The 20,710-nt window shown below is 43.1% G+C and overlaps 2 protein-coding genes and 2 pseudogenes across 8 annotated transcripts in view; 1 reads left to right on the top strand and 3 right to left on the bottom strand.

Moving 5' to 3' along the window:
* The window catches only part of LOC143269243 (disks large homolog 5-like), a 97,907-nt gene that overhangs the window by 15,635 nt on the left and 61,562 nt on the right, over window positions 1–20,710 (top strand). The gene's annotated exons all lie outside the window — the stretch shown is intronic.
* LOC143269246 (uncharacterized) lies at window positions 2,308–18,972 on the bottom strand. Its single transcript, XM_076554315.1, has 7 exons — window positions 18,778–18,972; window positions 16,633–16,795; window positions 15,004–15,135; window positions 13,748–13,931; window positions 4,234–4,349; window positions 3,179–3,273; window positions 2,308–3,011 (listed from the first exon to the last, which is right to left on the bottom strand). The coding sequence occupies exons 1-7, from the start codon at window positions 18,908–18,910 to the stop codon at window positions 2,863–2,865; spliced, it is 972 nt and encodes a 323-aa protein (XP_076410430.1). The 5' UTR covers window positions 18,911–18,972; the 3' UTR covers window positions 2,308–2,862.
* Window positions 5,889–9,131, bottom strand: LOC143269238 (serine/threonine-protein phosphatase 4 regulatory subunit 3B pseudogene; annotated as a pseudogene). The gene has a single exon (XR_013045661.1). The product of XR_013045661.1 is annotated as a serine/threonine-protein phosphatase 4 regulatory subunit 3B pseudogene (transcript).
* On the bottom strand, window positions 9,675–10,043 carry LOC143269278 (serine/threonine-protein phosphatase 4 regulatory subunit 3B pseudogene; annotated as a pseudogene). Its single transcript, XR_013045683.1, has one exon. The product of XR_013045683.1 is annotated as a serine/threonine-protein phosphatase 4 regulatory subunit 3B pseudogene (transcript).

The following is a 20,710-nucleotide window of genomic DNA, read 5'->3' as shown; positions in this document are numbered from 1 at the left end:
GAGCTGGTCTAATACATAATATGTTTACCTTGTACTTGGAATTATTATATCATGTTTAGGCATTATTATGACCTGGTTATTGTTTTACATTTGGAAATTAATCATGACATAAAAAGATATAATTGTGTGTCAAGTTGACATGGGGTGAAGTTGTGATGGCTCTTTTTGGTTGTGAAATTTACTACATCTGCAATTAAGCAAAACCCAAATATGGAGGGGCACACCTGTGAGGTATTCTTACTTAATTTGAAGACAGAAGATACACATGTAATCAGATCTTTTCATAAGGAAGACATTCCCTTAACCTAGATATTGATGGAGAAAGAAACATCTTTACCTCAGATGTTTTGAGCCCAAAAACTGCACCTGTAATCAGCCAGGCCTTGTGCTGGAAGCCCATATAAAGAAATGGAAGAACGGAGCTTTTGCTCTTTAGCTGCTTGGTCTCACCTTGCTAGCAAGTTCATTCCGTCACTGGCATTGGAGCCAACTTCTTTGGGATTCCAGACTATACTACTGATGGGTGATACATCAAGTGTAGTGGACTGAGAAACTGCTGGATTCTTGGACTTTGTCATCATAGCCAGCCAATGTTCAAATAGCTGGAGCACAGCCTCTAAGTCATTCTAAAAAATAGCCTTCTGTATATATAGAAATTCATTCAATAAGGTGTTAGACCAATGGAACCATGACCAATGCACCAGCCAGGTAGAGAACTTTTAGAGTAGTTTGGGTCTCACAACAACCTTATCTCAGTTATGAATTCCACATGGTCACATTCCCTTAACCTGTGTTTTAGGTGATGATTTGATGCTGGCCTACTAGGTTTCTATACTTTCTGGCAAGAAAGTAAAATAACACAAGTCTGAAATTTCTCAAATGGAACACACAGTAATTAATTAAATGAGTAATTACATGAGATGGAGAGATTCTAGCTTAAGTGAGGAATTAAAAACCAGATGTCTTAGCTTCAGTGGGGTAAGACCTGGCACCCCCCTCCCACACACACAGGAAGATCAGAGGACAATAGTTTTTTTTTTTACCCTTGTTGTGACAGCTCCAGTCTGGAGACCCAGGGGATAACTTTCTTTACACATTAAATCTCTGCCTCACTGTCAGTCTCAGGAGTCAGATCTACTCCAGAGGAGCTTCACCAGGGTAAATCAGTCTCTGGAAGAACTTTCTCAATATATTCTGAGATCTGCTGTGGTAACAGAACAGCTTCAACCACTTCTCTCCTTTTTTAGTTTTGCCCAGAATCACTCTGCACCAGAGACATGTGCCCCTGACGCAAACTCTATCCACTCCCTCTAGTCATGAGGTTCCTCCCATCATTGCTTTTCTGGACCATCAAGAGGGATTCCTCACCCTACCTCCACCCCCAGGAGGGTCTTCTCAATTCTGTATTTCATCAGACAGGCTTAATAGGTGTTGTCAGCCTAGAAGAGACCTAGAAATCTGTTCCATTCTCACAGTCAGTGAGACTTGGGCAGGATCCTGAACCTATGAGAGCCCTGAAATGGATGTGTGGCAGTCTAAGACAATTAGCATGCCTGTCCCTACAGTTTTCAATAAACTTCAGTCTTTGGTGGGGAGTGATCCAATCCACCTAATACAGCACACATGGCTGGGAGGACAAGAGTCAATGCAGGGACTGTGGAGATGGCTCATCCATTAAGAGCATTTATTCCTGTCTCAGAAGAATCACAGGACAGACAGCTAACAAACCTTTTTAACTTAAAATGCAGGTGGAATCTCCCCTCACCTGGCCTTTGTGGGAATTGCATGTATGTGGTGGCAAAACACCCATAAGTATAAACAAAAGCGCCACAAAATATCCTAAATTGTCTTGCAGGAAATCAGCTCTGCTGTTCACTTATCACTCATGATATATTTCAAGAAAACCAGAGGCAGATTGCTTTTTTACTTCCTGATTTCCTTTATACAAGTTTAATGAGCGTTCTCATTTCCTGAGAGGCCTGGAACAATATACTTGTGTTTCCCTTTAATTTGGTCTACATGAAGTTCCGTGAACATGTATGTACAGTGTGCAACATTTTACTGGTAGCTAAATATATGATCTCAAGGATACAATATGTCTAATTTTTCTATTATGTAGTGGGTATCCGTCAGGTAGGCTATTCACCAACATCCAAGTCGCCACCCCCTTGTGTAGCCCCGAGGCCCATGGCTGGGAAATCTGTGTGCAGCCCAAGGTTCCAGGAACTTACTGAGATACATCCAAGCCTGTGATTTCTGGGTTTGCAGGCATGTGAAACCTCATCTGACTAAAGAGGAGTCTTAGAGTGAAAAGTTTGAAATTTATTTTATTCATAAAATACATTCATTTTACTCAATGGGAGTTTTCAAAACAGCAGTCATTATATACAGTTGATAGCCTTAGCAAACTATTAAACCAATGACAAGAAGAAAAGTATAACAAAATTTAACACAACCTTAAACAAAAATGAAGAAAACCAAAAACCAAAGCATAAATATCCTAAGATATAAACCAAAAAAAAAAAATGAAAATTTCAGTTTCCTTTGGAATTTCATTATGGAAGAGCAAAAGAGGTGAGGAACTGGCGTATTCTCTGTAGTGAATTATCTTCAGCAACACTTGCCCATGGCATGGCTTCAGCTTGAAAACTGCACTAGAGAGAATCTTATGCTTTTGGTGTGGTCTGTCTGGAATGCAGTGTGACATTGACACCGTATTCCTTGTCAAATTTCCATCACATATGGAGTCAGGGTTCTTAGTAATTTGTGTTGTGTTCTCTGTATATTAGACTTGTTTTTACACAAACTTTTATCTGGGGATAGTGAGCCAACAGATGTGGATCCGATTGTGGCTGGACCGCCTCATGGTAGGTTGATATTTGCCTCACGAGTGAGTTCAAAGCTGAAAAGAGGTTGCATTTTCTGAGGAGGCCTTGAACCTGGAGTGTAGAATGTCATGCCTTCAAGGTGTCTTTGGCTTCTTCCAGCCTTCCCAGTCTCCTTAACAGGTACTGTCAGGGAAAATCAAAAAAGAAAATATGATTCAGAAACAGTTTTGCTGTGCACATGGCAAGAAAATCAGGGCCTATTCACCCCTAGTAAACAAAAGTTAAGGAAGGGAACACACCCCATGAACACCCTGGCTGCTGAGGATGGGGCTCAATGGTGGCTTACTTGCCTGAGACATAGTGTTTCTGCTTTAGCAGCTCCATCTGCAGGAGGCTATCATCCTGGGCTGTGGTCTGCTTCAGTTCCTGCTGGAGGTTTTCAAACCTAGGGGAGGAAGACAGCTGGGACACAAGCCTGGGGGGACCTGCCATGTCAGCTTTTGAGCCCTCACGAGATCTACTCAGCTAGACAATCGAGCATTACCTTTCAGCTGAGCTCATTACCTCCTTCCCCAAGGGAAAAGGGTCAGAGAGCACCTGGGCAGGATTTTTTTTTTTTCTCAACTTTTAAAATCTGCTAGAAGTTGAACTGGAAAATACACAGTGTGCTGGATTAGAAGAAACAGCATATTTCCCCAACAGTCCAAAGACATCATTTTGGAGAAATATCAGTTTGACAAAGTCTGAGGGACAGGTCAGGACAAATGTTGCTGGCCTTGGTTAGATACCAGGTGAATGTGAACCTCCTGGAAAACTCTATGCCTGCCCTCTAGTGGAGCCTACACAGCAATGCAGAGAAAGCTCTGATTAATCCTACAGCTCAGACCCCTGCATGGGATTAACTTGTCAACTCCTACTCTGTTCATGACCAGAGTAAATCTTCTCATGAGAAACTGATAAACACTGCAGAGAGCCTGCAATCAGCAGGAGTGTGCTGTAATCAAATCTGCCAAAGGGTAGACACTCATCTCTAAATGTGATGTTCCTGATGGAAAATAAAGTTGCAGGAGGACACACTTTCTTTCATGATTGATGATTCCCCTTCTAGGTTTATGGCTACCATGGGAATATTTGTGGGGAGATCAAACATTATATTTGAGATACTCGGAGCATACTAGAGTTCTCAGAAGGGAAGAAGGGGACACAATCCCCATAAGACCAAGGAGAAAGCATATTGCTTCCTAGCCGGAAGTTCCTGTTGACTGAGCCAGCAATTACACTCTGAGGTGTTCATTCACTGGCTGTGGTTAGGAGCTTTACCAATTGAACAGAAACTCAAGAGGACAGATATCCAGGTACAGTGGAGCCACTTAGATCCCCTGCTTCTGGAAGCCTGGGCTCCTACCTCATCTGGGACACAGTGAAATGATGCTGCAGCTTTGCTGCCAAGTCCCTTTGCCGGGTGAGCAGCTCCTTCTGCTTCATCAGGGACTGAAGATCTTCCTCAAGTCTTTGATGTTCCTGTTCATTAGAACATTGTGTTTTTAGGAGAGGGTTGTCTGTACCCCTGGACATATAGACGCATGCACATACACATACAGACACATACACACACACACTGTTGAACACACACATGTACATGGATGCATACATACAAGCACACTACATTGTCTCCATGTTTGCTTTACCAGATAACACTGATGTAATATGAGATCACCTGGGATACTATGAAGAAGAAAGTGACCTTTCATTAACCCACAGCCTCTCTACCCACATTCCAGCAGAGAGAAAGGAAAAGGCATGATCCTCTGAACACAGTGATGTGGAAAAGATTGTGTACTTTTACGCTGTTTAGATAATTTTTCATTTTTTTTTTACTTTATATGTGCAGGTGTCGCCTGCCTGTGTGTCTGTATAACACATGCATGCCTGGTGATCTGGGAGAAGAATTCAGTATGCAGATAAGTCAATGTAATGCTTGCCTTGTAAACCTATACACAGACAGGTGAACCCCAGGGATCCTTTACCAGTAATCCAAGCTCTCCTAGCAAGTTCTCCAGTCTGAGAATTGAAGGCTTAGTTCCCCAGCACAGGACCACTGGATGGCAATGGGCTAGCCCCTTGCTCTCACTCAATGCTTCCCAGTGCCTCCAGGGAGGGCAGCTTCCTCCTAAAGAAGCTGTCTAAAGCACAGGTTGCCTCAATTTAGGCCCAAAGCACCATGCTCAGAAGCTAGAAAATCTCTAAACTCAGGAGTCTATATTAACCTTTCCTCCAAGTAAGATGACTGTGTCAGGTATTTTTTTGAGTAACAGAAGGTTGACTAACTCAGCGAAAGGATTGCATGTATTATTCCATGTTTAACTATATTCCATGGACCACATTGTATGTTTGCACTCATCAAGGATGTGCATCTGAGTAGTTTCTAGTTGGGGGTGTTCTGATGAGTCCTGCTGTAACCCTGTTGTCCTCTCTTCTCTGTGGACACCTACTTTCCATTCTGGAATCAATGGTCCACTTGGAGTCTGCATTCAACATTCTGAATAATTTTAAAGAGCTTCTCACAGGGCTACAACATCTTACACTCCTACTAATATCTGATAGTTCTCATTTCTCCCAACCTTCCATCAGGCCGATTTTAACTCAGTATGAAGAAGTTTGGAATAAAAGCAGTTTCTGAGTGCTGCAGACACAACATGGAGTGGGTGCTTTAGAGTGTGATGAGCCTAAGGGGTGCACTGAGACAGCCTCTTCTCACACCTCAGCATAGCTGTGGGACTTCTGCTGGGCTGAGATGCAGTCACAAGCACCTCTGCAGTGCAGAATTCCTCAGGGAATAAAGTCCAGGCCAAGCTCCAAGGACAAGGTTAGCTGAACCAAGGTTAGGCAAAGGTGAAAGGAAAATGGCAGCAGACAATGTGGAGAAGAACAAAACAGGATGCAGGGAAGTCATCAGTGGTCAGCCACCATTCGCCCAGAGCAGAGAAGGACACAAACCCTCAGGCAGCCTTTCCTCTTCTCAGTAGCCTCTTTCTCACCTTTATGGACCCTATTACTTTGTTTTTATCCTGAGGATTTCTTTGCAGATAAATAATTCTGCCTCTACCTGAAAAACCTGAAAATACCTGAAAACCTTTTAGCCTTCATCAGTTTTCTGTGTTTTGTTGTAGTTAGCTGTGTGGACATGCAGAATGATGGACAACACCACCTGTTCTTTGACTGATGCAAAGTGGTACTAACCAGATTAGGCACAATACTTTCTCATTCAAATCTGTCTCCACCATTCCCTTTTTTTTTTAATTACAGGGTCATATTTTAATTCTCTAATTTTACATCAATATCATCACATGTATACAAATGGTGTAAAACAAGTACAGTGGTATTTTTAATACAAAATAAACATCTGTTTTATGGAAAAACTATACTTCATATCTACACAGACAGCCCATCTTTTCCAAACAATAGCCAAAATTAAAATTAACTCCAAAATCTCCAACACAGGAAACTGCTTTTAAGCTATTCCAGGAAAAATGGACCCACAACACATTACAGAGCTGATTGAAAGACTGGAGCTGGAATTTTTATTTTTATTTTTCCCAATGCATTAAATTGTTGTTTGGGGTCATTTTTCTCATCTCAGCAATGATCTCAGATCACAGATGAGCAAACTAACATTAAAATATTTACAATTAACTTGCTGTTCTAAAAATAAAAGCTCTCAATAGTTTGCCTCAATTATTTTAAATTCATTTACGTACATGGAATGTGCTTTTTACTCTCTTAAAAAAGCAGCTTTCATGTTACACCCTTGTCTGTGGAAAAATTTCCCATGCTATGCTGCGTGACTCTAGGATAAAATGGCTTCTGGGTAGTAAATGCCACTTAATTCAGCACCATTCTTTATTTGTCTCTATAAATTTGTCAGCAGCCCCAGAAGACCCAGACCTAATTTTACTGAGAAAGCAGAAAGTCTGTGTTGGGGGAGTACTGGGAACACCCTCTTCTAGCTACTCCTGAGTTTTCAAGAGGACCATTTCAGAATACCGCTGTTACCTCTAAAGTGCTGACTTTGAAAGTTCTATTAAGAAAACTATCCATTTGGAACCCAGCTTGGTTTTTTTGTTTTTTGAATGTACTAGAAGTCTCTGGTGTAAAGAAATTGGTATGTGCTGTTACCTAGGGTATATGTCCTGTCAAACACCAAAGGCTGACTTCTGTGAAATCTTTAAAGAAATGGTCCCAACAACGTAACTTCATTTCAAATTACAGCTCAATTTGTTTTACATAAAAAAGTTCTTTCAAACAGAGGCAGCTGATTAAAACAACAACATGGCCAGCACCATTATACAAGCAATGTTATTGGGTACTGAAGTCTCACGATGTTCTATAGGTTGGACCCCCTGAAGCAACCCTGCATTAACAACCCTTCCTTAACAACCCTTCCTCCCCCAAACCTGAGACTTTCCTCGCTGGGAAGCTTTCACCCAGGCTCCAACAATCATTCCTTCTTCTTCTTCCTCTTCTGATTTCGGACAGCCCAAAAGGCAAACCTTTAATCAGTAGGAAACAATTAAGTTCTCGGGGAGCCTGGTTTTTCTTAAACAACTACACTTTCCTATCTGATAACTGAGTCTCTGCTACTCCGTGTGTGTGTTGAGTTCCATGAGAAAGCTTTCCGAGTCAGACTTGAGCTCAGTGAGCAGCTGCAGCGTTTTAGTAAGACCATGTGTTGGGAGTCTCCCAGCAAGTATTCTATGAGCCAAGTCGAGGTCTTTTCCTGGAGGATGATTCTTCTTCCTCATCTTCCTCTTCATCATCTGGATAGTCCACTAAGCCAATCAAACTCCCCTTAGTGGCTGTTACTGATGCAGCCAAGTTTGTAGTTTTGGAAGAGGACCCATTAGAACTTGCTGGTGTTGTCTGAGCCACCACAGACTTATTGTTTGTGCTGTTTGCTCCATTAGCAGCACTGGGGGAATGGGAGAAAGTAAATCTGAAGCCACCAGAAGATGTCCTTTTGGGAAGGTTTTCCTTGTCTTCACTTTCTTTTGCTTTTTTAGTCTCCATAAATTTTTCATAGCTATCTGGAAAATCATCTTCAGTCTTAGATTTTTCGATTGGTGTCACAACTGCCTTTCCTTCTTCATCATCATCCTCATTAAACCACATTTCTTCATCATCTTCCAAGGCTTTTGCATCTCTGCGAAATCGGTTACTACGCAATATAGATGGTACACTGTTCAATTTCTGATTTTGTCTGTTTTTTTCTTGTTCATACTTAGTCTTCAATCCTTTGAATGTCTGAACATATTCAATCGATTCAAGTGCTTTATAAAAGTTTTCGACTATATGTGCAGTAAGAGACTTGATATCTTCCACTCTTATAAATTCAAACAATTCAATAACAGCTGAATTTAAGAGATTGTACCTAGTTCCGTTATCCAAAAGGGCATTTATAACTGGTTCAAAAAGATTTCCTTTGGTGATGTAACAATTATAAAATTCATCCTTAAGGTCAATTATCCGCCTCATAAAGCGAAGAGCACACAAGGCCAAGAAAGTGTGCTTTGAATTCATCAACACCAAAACTCTTCTTAGCAAGTCCTTGTTCATGATATAGTTTTTTATGTGGTATGTGTGATGTTCCACACAAAATGTGAGTAACTCTAAAATTAAGGCAAGTAGCTTTGCTGTTTGATAATTATCAGGGCAAATTGTATTGGTTTTGTTAGATCCAAGCATATTATCCTTCTCAGATTTGTCTTCTGACGTATTGGTCAAAAGTGGAGCTGTGAGGACATGCATGCAATGGTTGTAGAAGAAATTTAAAAACTCACTCTTTTCAGTTTTATTAGTTGTAGCCAACATGTTCTCTGCATCAATTAGAGTACGAAGAATTCCCATTAACTGAACTGCACCTCCTGGTTCAGGGTCAGTATCACAGATCATTTGTTCAATCACCACATTTATAAGAAGTATATCATCATCGCTCTGTTGGGCTTCTTGCATCACAAATTCTCGGACCATAGATGGACTAAACGCTACCAGATATGAAAATATATCTGTAGCAGCTGATCTGACCTGCAAGTCATCCATGCCCATTACAATTTCAAGAGCTAGAAGAATTCCCAATTTTGCCAAGGTTTTAAAAAAAGCATCCCTGTTTTGAGGTTGTAATGTCTGAGAAAATGCACAAAATTCCTTGAAGAAATTAACCAATTCACGCCATTTATCATCGTCTGTAGCCTCATCTGTTAACTGTGCAAAAACTTCAGACAAAAATTTCTCATCTTCCTGCAACATGCTGACTATTTCAACTTTGTTGAAGAAAATAAAAGATGTAAGAGTAGAAAGGAAATTCTCTTCAAAAACAGACGGTGTAGGCAAAATGATGTCCTGAATGTACTGTACCCTGTAACTCTGATGTATTTTTTACCTTAGTTCTGAGTCTGTTGTTGGTATAACTTCCTTAAACTTTGCAGTTTTGGTCAAGAATTCTCTATGCCTTTTTGGTTGGGCCAAAGCAGGGTCATATTCAAGGCATCCCACGACATCCATGATACACTCATCAGAAAACATTACCTCAAAAAGAGTTGCCTTATTTAGGAATAAGATTCCTCTAATAATCTCATACAGATGGTGTAAGCCTTCAGTGTTTTCTAGGTCCTCACAAGCTTGGAACAGCTGCAGTAGTTTTTTGATATAGCCTTCATTTTTCAAGGCCAGAGCCAGCTTTTCCCTACGGATAGGTGAGGAAAGAACTGAGGTAACTAAGTCAGCAATCTCTTCAAGTTTACTGAGTTCACATGTGGACAGGTCAATAAGATGACTAGTCTCTGGCATTTCTTAAAATCGTTCTTCTTCTGATTCATCAATGAGGTCCTGTGTGACTTCTACTGATGGGTCCTTACCTTGAACTTGACAATTTTTCTCCCAGATCTCATCACAGCCAGCTTTTTCTTGAAAACTTAGAGCCAGATCATAATTTTCAGCTTCTGACCAAACAATTAATGTATCCTGCTGTTTCTGATATGCAGTATTTGGATTTATCTTTGACTCCAAGAGTAGAGATCCCTCGGACTCGGCGCGCACCAGCAGCGACATCCCCTTGAGCTCTTCGACATAGGTGGAGGCCACGTGCCCGGTGCCGCGGTCGTCCCACTGCCGGTCTTCGTTCAGGGTATAGACCTTCACCCGCCGCCGTGTGTCCGACATGGTGGCGCTGGCCCCGCTCGGGCCGCCGCCTCCTTGTCCCTCGCCGGTGCCCCTCACTCCTGAGAGCCGGCGGCGGCGGCTCCGGAGAGGCCCGAGTTCACCATGGCTCCCAGGGCCTAGCCGGGAGGGGTGACGAGAGCCATCAGGAGCCCTGCGCTCGTGCCCTCTGCTCCCCTCCTCCGCCCCTGCGCACAGCCTCCATGCCTCCCCGGTGTCCTCGAGCTCGCTCGCCGCCGCCGAGGCTGCTGCAGGAACCACTACAGACCCGCCCTGTCTCCACCATTCTTAAAGATGTTCCATTGTTCCGTGAGTGAGTGAACATACACATAGAGGCTCAAACACATATTTTCATACCCACAAAATTACACATAAGAAAACACAAATACACACACACACACCTACCTCTCTTGAACCCAGAAGGGGAAGGGAGGAGGCTGGAATGTTGCAACTCCTTTTGTACTACAGGGAGAGGTAGTGGGTCCTCCCTGCTGTCTACAAGCTTCTTAGACACAGCCAGGCTTTTCTGCCCTGGCCTGAAATTATTTCCCCTCCTAGGACAGTTTTTATCACAGACTCAATGATTGTACAGATAAATAGCAACCGCTGCACAAATGAGTTTGACCACACAATACCAAGAGCCCATGGAAGAGGGCTGGACATGAAGCCTCCTGATAGATCCAAATTAACCCATCATAGTCTCCTCACTAAACCTACCCAGATTCTGACACAAAAGACATTGATTCCACTTGAAAACGGAAATCTCCGTTGTCATTACCCAACAACTTTTGACCAGATTACAGTGCATATTATATGAAAACAGCCCCAGGTCAGTCAGTCGGAGGCTACTTGGGTCACCCACAGCACTTTCCTGAAATGCGCACTCTATACAACTATGAGGAGGAATCTTTCCTAAGAACTCAGCCACATGTTAGAGTGGGCATCAAAATGTCAGGTTCTATGTGTGAAGCCAGTAAGACAAACCAGATATTTCCTGGAAAGTTACTTCTATGCTGTGAAAGAAAAGAAGTCTACTTATTAATTTTAAAATAGATCCATTGCTTGATTTTTTTATTTAGTATTTTTTTTTATTTTACAATACTATTCAGTTCTGCATAATAGCCACAGATTCCCTTGTTCTCTCCCTTCCTGCCCCCCTCCCCTTCCCCCCAGCACACCCCCCATTCCCACCTCCTCCAGATCAAGGTCTCCCCCAAAAACTGAGATCGACCTGATAGACTCAGTCCAGGCAGGTCCAGTCCCCTCCTCCAAGATTGAGCCAAGCGTCCCTGCATAAGTCCTAGGTTTCAAACAGCTTACTCATGCAATGAGCCCAGGACCTGGTACCACTGCCTAGATGCTTCCCAAACAGATCAAGCCAATCGACTGTCTCTCCTATTTAGAGGGCCTGATCCAGTTGGGGGCCCCTCAGCCTTTGGTTCATAGTTGATGTGTTTCCATTCCTTTGGTTATTTGTCTCTGTGCTTTATCCAACCTTTTTTTCAACAATTCTCGCTCATATAAACTCTCCTCTTTCTCACTAATTAGACTCCCAGCGCTCCACCCAGGGCCTAACCGTGTATGTCTGCATCCAGATTCCTCAGTCCTTCGATGGGTTTATGGCACAACTATTAGGGTGTTTGGCCATCCCATCAGCAGAGTAGGTCAGTCCCAGCAGTCTCTCGACCACTGCCAGCAGTCTTTTGTGGGGGTATCTTTGTGGATTTCTGTGGGCCTCTTTAGCGCTTTGTTTCTTCCTTTTCTCATGTGGTCTTCATTTACCATGGTCTCCTATTCCTTGTTCTTCCTCTCTTTTATTGATCCAGCTAAGATCTCCCGCTTTCTTTCCCTTGACCCTCGCCCTTCATTGCTCCCACTCATGTCCAGGCTGTTCATGTAGATCTCATCCATTTCTCTGTGTCTTTCTTGGGGTCCCGTTTTCCAGGTAGCCTCACTGGTGATGTGAGTAGCAGTCCAGTCATCCTTGTTCCACATCTAGCATCCTCCTATGAGTGAGTACATACCATATTTGTCTTTCTGAGTCTGGGTTACCTCACTCAGGATGATTTTTTTCTAGATCCATCCATTTGCCTGCAAACCTCATGATGTCATTGTTTTTCTCTGCTGAGTAGTATTCCATTGTGTATATGTGCCACAATTTATTTATCCATTCTTCAGTTGAAGGGCATCTAGGTTGTTTCCAGGTTTTGGCTATTACAAACAATGCTGATATGAACATAGCTGAGCAAGTGCTCTTGTGGTATGATTGAGCATTTCTTGGGTATATGCCCAGGAGTGACATAGCTGGATCTTGGGGGAGATTGATTCCCAATTTCCTAAGAAAGCGCCATATTGATTTCCAAAGTGGTTGTACAAGCTTGCATTCCCACCAGCAGTGGAGGAGAGTTCCCCTAGTTCCACATCCTCTCCAGCATAAAGTGTCTTCAGTGTTTTTGATCTTAGCCATTCTGACAGGCGTAAGGTGGTATCTCAGAGTTGTTTTGATTTGCATTTCCCTGGTGATTAGGGATGTTGAGCAATTCCTTAAATGTCTTTCAGCCATTTGAGTTTCCTCTGTTGAGAATTCTCTGTTTAATTCTAAAGCCCATTTCTCAATTGGACTGTTGGTCGTTTTGATGTCTAATTTCTTGAGTTCCTTATATATTCTGGATATCAGTCCTCTGTCAGATGTGGGGTTGGTGAAGATCTTTTCCCATTCTGTAGGCTGTTGCTTTGCCTTGTTGACCGTATCCTTTGCTCTACAAAAGCTTCTCAGTTTCAAGAGGTCCCATTGATTGATTGTTTCTCTCAGTGTCTGTGCTACTGGTGTTATATTTAGGAAGTGATCTCCTATGCCAATGCATTCAGGACTCCTTTCTACTTTCTCTTCTAGCAGGTTCAGAGTAGCTGGATTTATGTTGAGGTCCTTGATCCACTTGGACTTAAGTTTTGTGCACAGTGACAGATGTGGACCTATTTGCAGCCTTCTACACATTGATATCCAGTTATGCCAGCACCATTTATTGAAGATGCTTTCTTTTTTCCATTGTACCCTTTTGGCTTCGTTGTCAAAAATTATATGTCCATAGGTGTGTGGGTTAATGTCAGTGTCTTCAGTTCGATTCCATTGGTCCACATGCCGGTTTTTATGCCAATACCAAGCTGTTTTTATTACTGTAGCTCTATAGTAGAGCTTGAAGTCAGGGATTGTGATGCCTCCAGAGGTTGTTTTATTGTACAGGATTCTTTTGACTATCCTGGGTTTTTTGCTTTTCCATATGAAGGTGAGTATTATTCTTTCTAGGACGTTCCTCTTTCCATGCTGTTTCTGCCTCTGATCTCATAACACCCATGCCAAGCAAACAGACCAAGACCCTTGACCTCACTCACTCAGATCTCTGTGCCACTCCCTAAGTGGCTCCCATCATAACACTGCTCCTACCATACTGACACATAGGTGAGTGGTATGTGATTTACTAATCTCCCTTAATGTACTGCAGCTTCTAGCAGAGCAGCAGGGTTCCTTGGCAGTCATGCAGTGCCTTCCAAGAGTCTAACTCACCAGAAAGACTTGTGACTGATCACAGAAATGAACTATTGCATGGCATGGGTCAGTTACATAAGTGAGTAGATGGTTACATGGGTGTGTGTATATGTGTGTGTATGGTTAGACAGGTGGGCATCTTGGCCCTGCTGCTTCAACCTACCTGCTGCTGTTTTGTGTAGAGGTCATAGATCTTCTCATGGGCCTCCTCACAGAGGCTCCTTGCCTCCTTGCAGAACTCTTGTAGTAAAATCTGCTCCCCATGCAGCTTTCTGTTGTTCGTTTTCAACATGCTCACTTTTCCCTTTAGCTGAGTCCATTCACTCAGGAGCTGACAGTAGAGGGTGCTGAAATGTCACCAAAAATGATGAGCTCTACCTTCATCTGCCCCTCCTGCCTCCTAATACCATCCTTCCTGCAAGGTCCCATGTCCCCATCCCCATGAACCCTGGGCAGGAACCCACATTAGCCATTGCAGCATCACTCAGGTGCAGGCCAAAGCCAGAGAATAGGCAAATTACAGAAAGATTCAAACTACTTCTGAATACGCTGACAGCAAAAGGGATCCATGTATCTATGAAAACTGGATCCCCCACTTCCTCCACACACCCCCTGGTGCTTAACTGTTCACAGTATTGGGGAAACATGAGCAGGTAGAGGAAAACCATGCAGTAAGGGAGACAGAGGACCCAATGGGAATACATTCCATCCATGTTTCCCATAGAAACCAGCTCTGTAAGCTCCTGCCAGAGCCACAGAAACCATTCATGGTGCAAACCATGTTTTCTCTCTAGAAGCTCCAGAAGTTGACAGGAAAATGTTGGGAGGGGCTTTCAGACTCTTCACTCTTAGGAGAACTCAGTTTAGGAGGCAAAAGTCTAAGAGCTATAAGGCAGGCTGCTTGCTAAGAGGTAAACAGTCTAGAACCAGAGCCCAGCTTTGTTCAAAGGTGAAGAAGGGAAGAAGCTGCTGTGGGATATCTTCTGTGTGCTGTGAATAAGTGTTACTCCCATTGGTTAATAAGTAAGCTGCTTTGGCCTATGGCAAGGCAGGATGGAACCAGGCAGAAAAATCCAGGAGAGACAGAGAAGAATGTCAGAGGTAGAGGAGGTGCCAGCTGCCACCCAAGGAGCAACATGCCAGCAGCCTGGCCATGCAGCAGCCATGTGGCAAACATAGATTAATAGAAATTGGTTAATTTAAGATGATAGAGCTAGCTAGCCAGAAACTTAAGCCATTGGCCATACAGTTTGTAAGTACTATAAGTCTCTCTGTGTGTGTCTTTGGGACCATTTGGCTGCAGGAGGTGGATGGGACAGATTCCTCCTGACAGATGCATCAGGCAGGACTGGAAAAACTTCAGACTACCAGAAGCAGTCCTTAACAATTTCAGGGGTCCCATCTAAATTAGGCACTCACCGGTAGGAGTTGGTGTGCTCACTCAGCTCTTTGCACTTGTACGAAGACTCACAAATTTCCTTGGGGAATTTCTTTACATCTGACATCTCCTTCTTATGCTGTGTTTTCAGCATCTCCAGCTCAGATTTCAGCCTGTGGTAGGGCATGACCCCAGGAGCAAACAACCCCATGAATACAGGCCTCAGGGACCACATGAATTAAGGTTCTGTTTTATACTACCGTAGCCCACTGGATGTCAAACCCTGAATTCTATACTGGACCTCCTGATGTGCATTAGACTTGCCTTACTGTCCCATGGCCAGGAAAGGCTGGGTGTCAATAGGGAAGGAGACAGGGCTACATGAGCTCCCTCAGTAGACCTCTAGGAGCAGACTAGCTGGCTAAGAAGGTCTGAGCAGTCTGTGCCACAGATGGGGGTGTATCTGAAATCTGCAATGACATTCCCACTGTCTTGAGAACAGAGGTTCTTTCTCCTTACAAGCATACCCAGAACTCATATTCAGTATTTCCAAGGAGGAGGCACTACATTCAGGTGGCTTTATAAACCCGCAAGGGGATTCCAATGAGGGACCAGGATGAGCCCAAAGGCTGAGAGCAGTGATGTTCAATGTGGGGCTCCCTGGCCTCAGCACTTACATCACCAGAAATCTTTGAGACATGTGAATATTCAGACCTACTATCAATCTCTGACTCAGGATCTGAAAGGACACACACACACACACACACACACACACACACACACACACACACCACACACACACACACAGAGTAAGTGAGCCTTTCAGAGCCAGTACAGAACACACTCAGACACACAATCCTCAGCACAAGGAGATTTATTAACCTAGCAGTGCAAGCATAGTTTGGGAGCCTCTCTCTTGAGCAGGCGAAGGCAAACAGCAAGCAGCAGGCTTTTTTAACAGTGGGTTTTTAAGTAGAGAAGTTTAAGTCTGTGCTGGGTAAATTGTTGAGCTTTGATGGGACAGGTTAGCCAGTGTAACCAAGTAATGAATTTTGATTGTTGAACTTTGGTGTTTAGTTTCAAGAATGAGTCAGTGTCCACAAAAGGGAATGGACTTTGGGGACTAAATTTAGGAATGTAATCTAATGGTTTATCAAGGGAGAGAGAAGTGAAAAGGGCCAAACCGGCCACTGCTTTGTTTGCAATGTTTGGGCCCCTTAGAGAGCACTTGACACACATGAACCCACACATAGGATGTCAAAGAAATGCAGGTAGGGAGTATTGCCTCAAAGTATAAGGAACAAGACCAGAGAGGAGCAGGGATGAACTTCAAGCCTTCCAGACACACAGATGGACGAGTAGGACCACAAGGCCTTTCAGCCTATTCCCAGAGCAAAAAGCAAAAATAAATATAAACACTCAACCCAGAGCATCAAGCATCTCCTAAAAGCCGATATCTGCCAAGGCCTCTTGAAATGCATGTTGTGATCTTACACCTTCCTGCCCATCTGTAGATCGTGATTCAGGCCACAGGCTCTGCTTTTTCATTCGGAGGAATCAGAACAGCCTGTGTCAAATCTCACTCCTACAGGTTTCAGTTCTGCCTCTCAGATGCACTCAGGACACAGTAGGGTCAATACAGTCACCAGAGAAAAGGGCATGATGAATACCTGTTGTTCAACTCATTGTTGTTATAAAGGACCAGGAGTTCCAGCAGTTCATTCCTCTCATTGGTCATCATCTGTAGCTGAAGGGTCAGTTTATCCACCTGGTTCAGCTGCTGCTCTTGCTCAGTGAGGAAGAAGGGTGTGGATGATGCCTTCCTAGTAGTCCCTGTAGGTACATAAACACAGTGAATTTGTACAGACGAATGGCATAGGGCCAAGAGAGATCATGTGGAGTCCCAAGAGGAGGCCTGAGGGAGAGGAAATGCATGGAACCCAACGAAGGCCTAAAATTCAGAGCAGATATCCTTAAACTGGGGTCCATAAGCGATGTGTCTGTCTTCAATCTCTGAGGATAGATATATGCCTCAGGCCCTACTGCAGCCCCACTGTCCCTGAAAGGCATAAGCAAGACCAGTCATGTTGGCTAGGAATTGTCACCAGATACCTGCTATGATGCAAGAAAGTCCTGGACTGCCTGGTGATTTGTACCTTCCTGCCGATAACCTGTGTGCAGGACTAAAAGACACTGAATGTCTCAGACCTGGGTACATGGATGGAAAGTTTTGCTCTCTGGTATTTATATCAGATATCCATGAAACCTACAGAAATCCACTGAGAATAAAGTGCAGCAACATGCTACCCTGATACCTCATTAGTGGTTCTATGCCTCCTTTGGCATTCTTTGACAGTCAGAATGAACTGAAAAAGGTCCTAGCACAGCAGCTGCATCCCTGACAATTCCTGTTCCTCTGCCAACTAACCGTCAGAAACCCCCACTTTGGATCTGCTCGTTAGGGACCCAGAGAAGCAGCATAGGCCTATGACTTCAGATGATTACAGCTACTGAACCCCATTACTAGAAGGTCCAGTTCTGGCCTCAACTCCTCCCTAAAAAAACCAGAGATCTCTCTTCCAGTCAGTATGCTTAATCTAGCCCACATGTTGATTGGTGAACTCTATATGCACTTAATGAATGCCTCAAGGGCATTTGGCATTGTAACAACACTGGTGATTTCACAAAAGATGCCAAGGGCTCTCCAGGATACAATAGAATTTCCAGAGAAGGGACTGTTAGGGTCACTGCCAACAGCCTTCACCTATCTTATAACAAACTCTTCCCCAATTCACCGAAAACCAAGCTGCCCTTTCCAAGGAGTCTTCCCTGAGACACAGGGGAAGGCCTTCAGCACCTTCTCCTTCCAATCCAGAGATCTCTCTGATTCATTAGAATCTAGTTCATTCTAATTCAATAGTTCATCATGTATGGAGGGCAAGACTCATTTTCCAAACTGTGCCCAGGAATGGCTCTTCTCTTCCTGATGATCTCTAACAAGATGAGAAATAAAGGATGTTAAGAAATTAGCTCAGTATAATGGGGAAGGAAGATCAGTTCCACGAGGTGAATAAGCACATCAAAGAAGATCCACAGGGCAGTTACAATTTATGAGGATGGTGGAGGATTATGTGGGTCCTGTCAGAGCAATAAGTCACATAGGTAAAGATGAAACTTTTGCCAAAAGTGTCAGGAGAATACATTCCATCCATCATGAAGTTAGCAAAGATGTTATCAACCATTGAAAATACCTATGAACTGGACATCCACAGGTGAGCCCTCTGACACCAAGAACAAACACTTACAGGAAGAGTGATATCCCAGTCGTTCACTCAAGGTAGCGGGAAGATGACTGGCTAGTGAGAGGGCAGGAAATCAGAAACCTTAGGGATCACTGACATGAAGCAATACTTGATGGTTTCTGCCCTGCTAGTGGTTGTTATTTAAAATGTGAGAGCCTCTAGCTCTGGCCAGGGGACATTACTCTCTCTGTCATTAGTGACACACACCAAAAGACATCCAGTGTGTGTGAGTTGCTGGGCTGGTACTGAAACCTCTTTAGTCCCCATGTGCTTCCTTCCCACTCAGAGTGAAAGCAGAGGGCCCTCAACAGAACAGCTGCAGCCTTGACCATCTCTGGCTTTCTGCCAAACTAACCTTGAAAATCCTCAACTTTGTTCTGCTCTTGAAGAACTCAGAGGAGCAGGTAGGCCCATTGCTTCTCAGAAACTCTCACCTGCTTAGCCCCACTCCTGGAAGGAACAGCTCAAGCCTTCCTCCTTCAGGAAGCCCCCCATCCCTTTCCCAGGACTTACTATGCTGTCCCCAGGACCATGTATTTCTTGATGTGTGACATGGAGACTGAAGGCCATCTTCCTTCTGCCTCCCTTTGGTCTCCCTGTGCTCTCCATCCTGTCTCCCAACAATCCTGTTCAGTCTAGACAGCATGTCTGTAGGTGAAACACAAGACACTGCACAAATGCCCCCAATGACAGTTGGCGTTGCCACAACACTGGTGACATCACATGGAATGCCAGGGCTCTCCAGGATACAGTAGAATGTCAATGTGTTGATGTCACCTGGTATAGCTATTTCATCCCTGTTACATACCTCACCCAAAAGTGACTTGAAACCAAGGTGCCATTTTCAGGAGCCTCTGGATTCACAATGGAAGCCTTTAGGTATATCCTCCTTTCAAAGCCAGAAATCTAGGCCTCTGCTTCATTTGAAACTTTATCTAAGTGAAGTTGAAATCTCACTTCGAATGCACTGTCCAGGGTTGGATTTTCCCCTCCTTAAGATTAATAATCAATAATTTGAGAAAGAAAGGATGCTTAGAAATGAGGTCAGGATAAAGGGGAGTAGTAGGGATGAGACCTCTTAAGTGAATATTCACCCAGGGAAGATCCTCAGAACTTTAGAGATTGGTGGGCTCAAAAAAAGTTACATAGTTAGTTATGAAGATTCCCCCAGTGTCAGTAGAGCTCATCAAGCTATGAGGTTGTTAGTGAGATGGTATCTTAGTGTCATTTGATTCGCATTTCCCTCTTGGCTAAGGATTTTAAGCAATTCCTTAAATGTCTTTTGGCCATTTAATATTCTTCTGTTGTGAATTCTGTTTAGATCTGTACCGCATTTTTTAATTTGGATCATTTCATAGTTTGATGTCTAGTTTCTTGAGTTCTATATAAATTTTGGAGATCATCCCTCTGGCAGATGTGGGTTGGTGAAGATATTTTCCCATTCTGTAGGCTGTCATTGTGTCTTGTTGACCCTGTTCTTTGCCTTACAGAAGCTTCTCAGTTGCAGGAGGTCCCATGTATTAGTTGTTGCTCTCAGTGTCTGTGCTACTTCTCTTCTATCAGGTTCAGTGTAATTGGATTTATGTTCAGGTGTTTGATCCATTTGGACTTGAGTTTTGTGCATGGGCACAGATAATGGATCAATTTGCATTCTAGCATGTGTGAACGCCAGCACCATTTGTCAAAAACGCTTTCTTTTTTTCATTGTATAATTTTAGCTTCTTTGTCAAAAATCAGGTGTTCATATGTCTTTAGATTAAAGTCATCGTCTTTGATTCAATTCCATTGATCTATGTGTCTGTTTTTATGCCAATACCAAGTTGTTTTTAAATATAGCTCTATAGGGGTCCATGAGGTCAGGGATGATGTTGCAAGACATTCCTTCATTGTACATGATTGTTTTGGCTATCTTGGGTTTTGGTGTTCATATGAAGCTGAAAATTGTTCTTAGGTCTGTGAAGACTTTTGTTGGGATTTTGATGGGGATTAAATTGAATCTGAAGATTGCCTTTGGTAAGATCGTTATTTTTACTATGTAGTATTTTTACTACTACCTATCCAAGAGCATATGAGAGCTTTCTATTTTCTGATATCTTCTTCAATTTCTTTTTTTAAAACTTAAAGTTCTTATCAGATAGGTTGCCCCAATGAATTTTTGTTGTCTTTGGCTATTGTAAAGGTGGATGTTTCTCTGATTTTATTCTCAGCCCATTTATTATTTGTATATAGGAGGGCTACTCATTTTTTTTGAGTGTGTTAATCTTGTATCCTGCCACATTACTGAAAGTGTTTATCAGCTGAAGGAGTTCCCTGGTGGAATTTTTGGGGTCACTTATGTATGCTAACATATCATCTGAAAACAGTGAATGTTTGACTTATTCTTTTCCAATTTGTACCACCTTGTTCGCCTTTTGTTGTCTTATTGCTCTAGCTAGAACTTCAAGTC

This window comes from Peromyscus maniculatus, chromosome 18, assembly GCF_049852395.1.
Source record: "Peromyscus maniculatus bairdii isolate BWxNUB_F1_BW_parent chromosome 18, HU_Pman_BW_mat_3.1, whole genome shotgun sequence".
NCBI classification, from domain to species: Eukaryota; Metazoa; Chordata; class Mammalia; order Rodentia; family Cricetidae; genus Peromyscus; species Peromyscus maniculatus.
The sequence above is the reverse complement of the archived record's forward strand: the minus strand, read 5'-3'. Positions and strand labels throughout refer to the sequence as shown.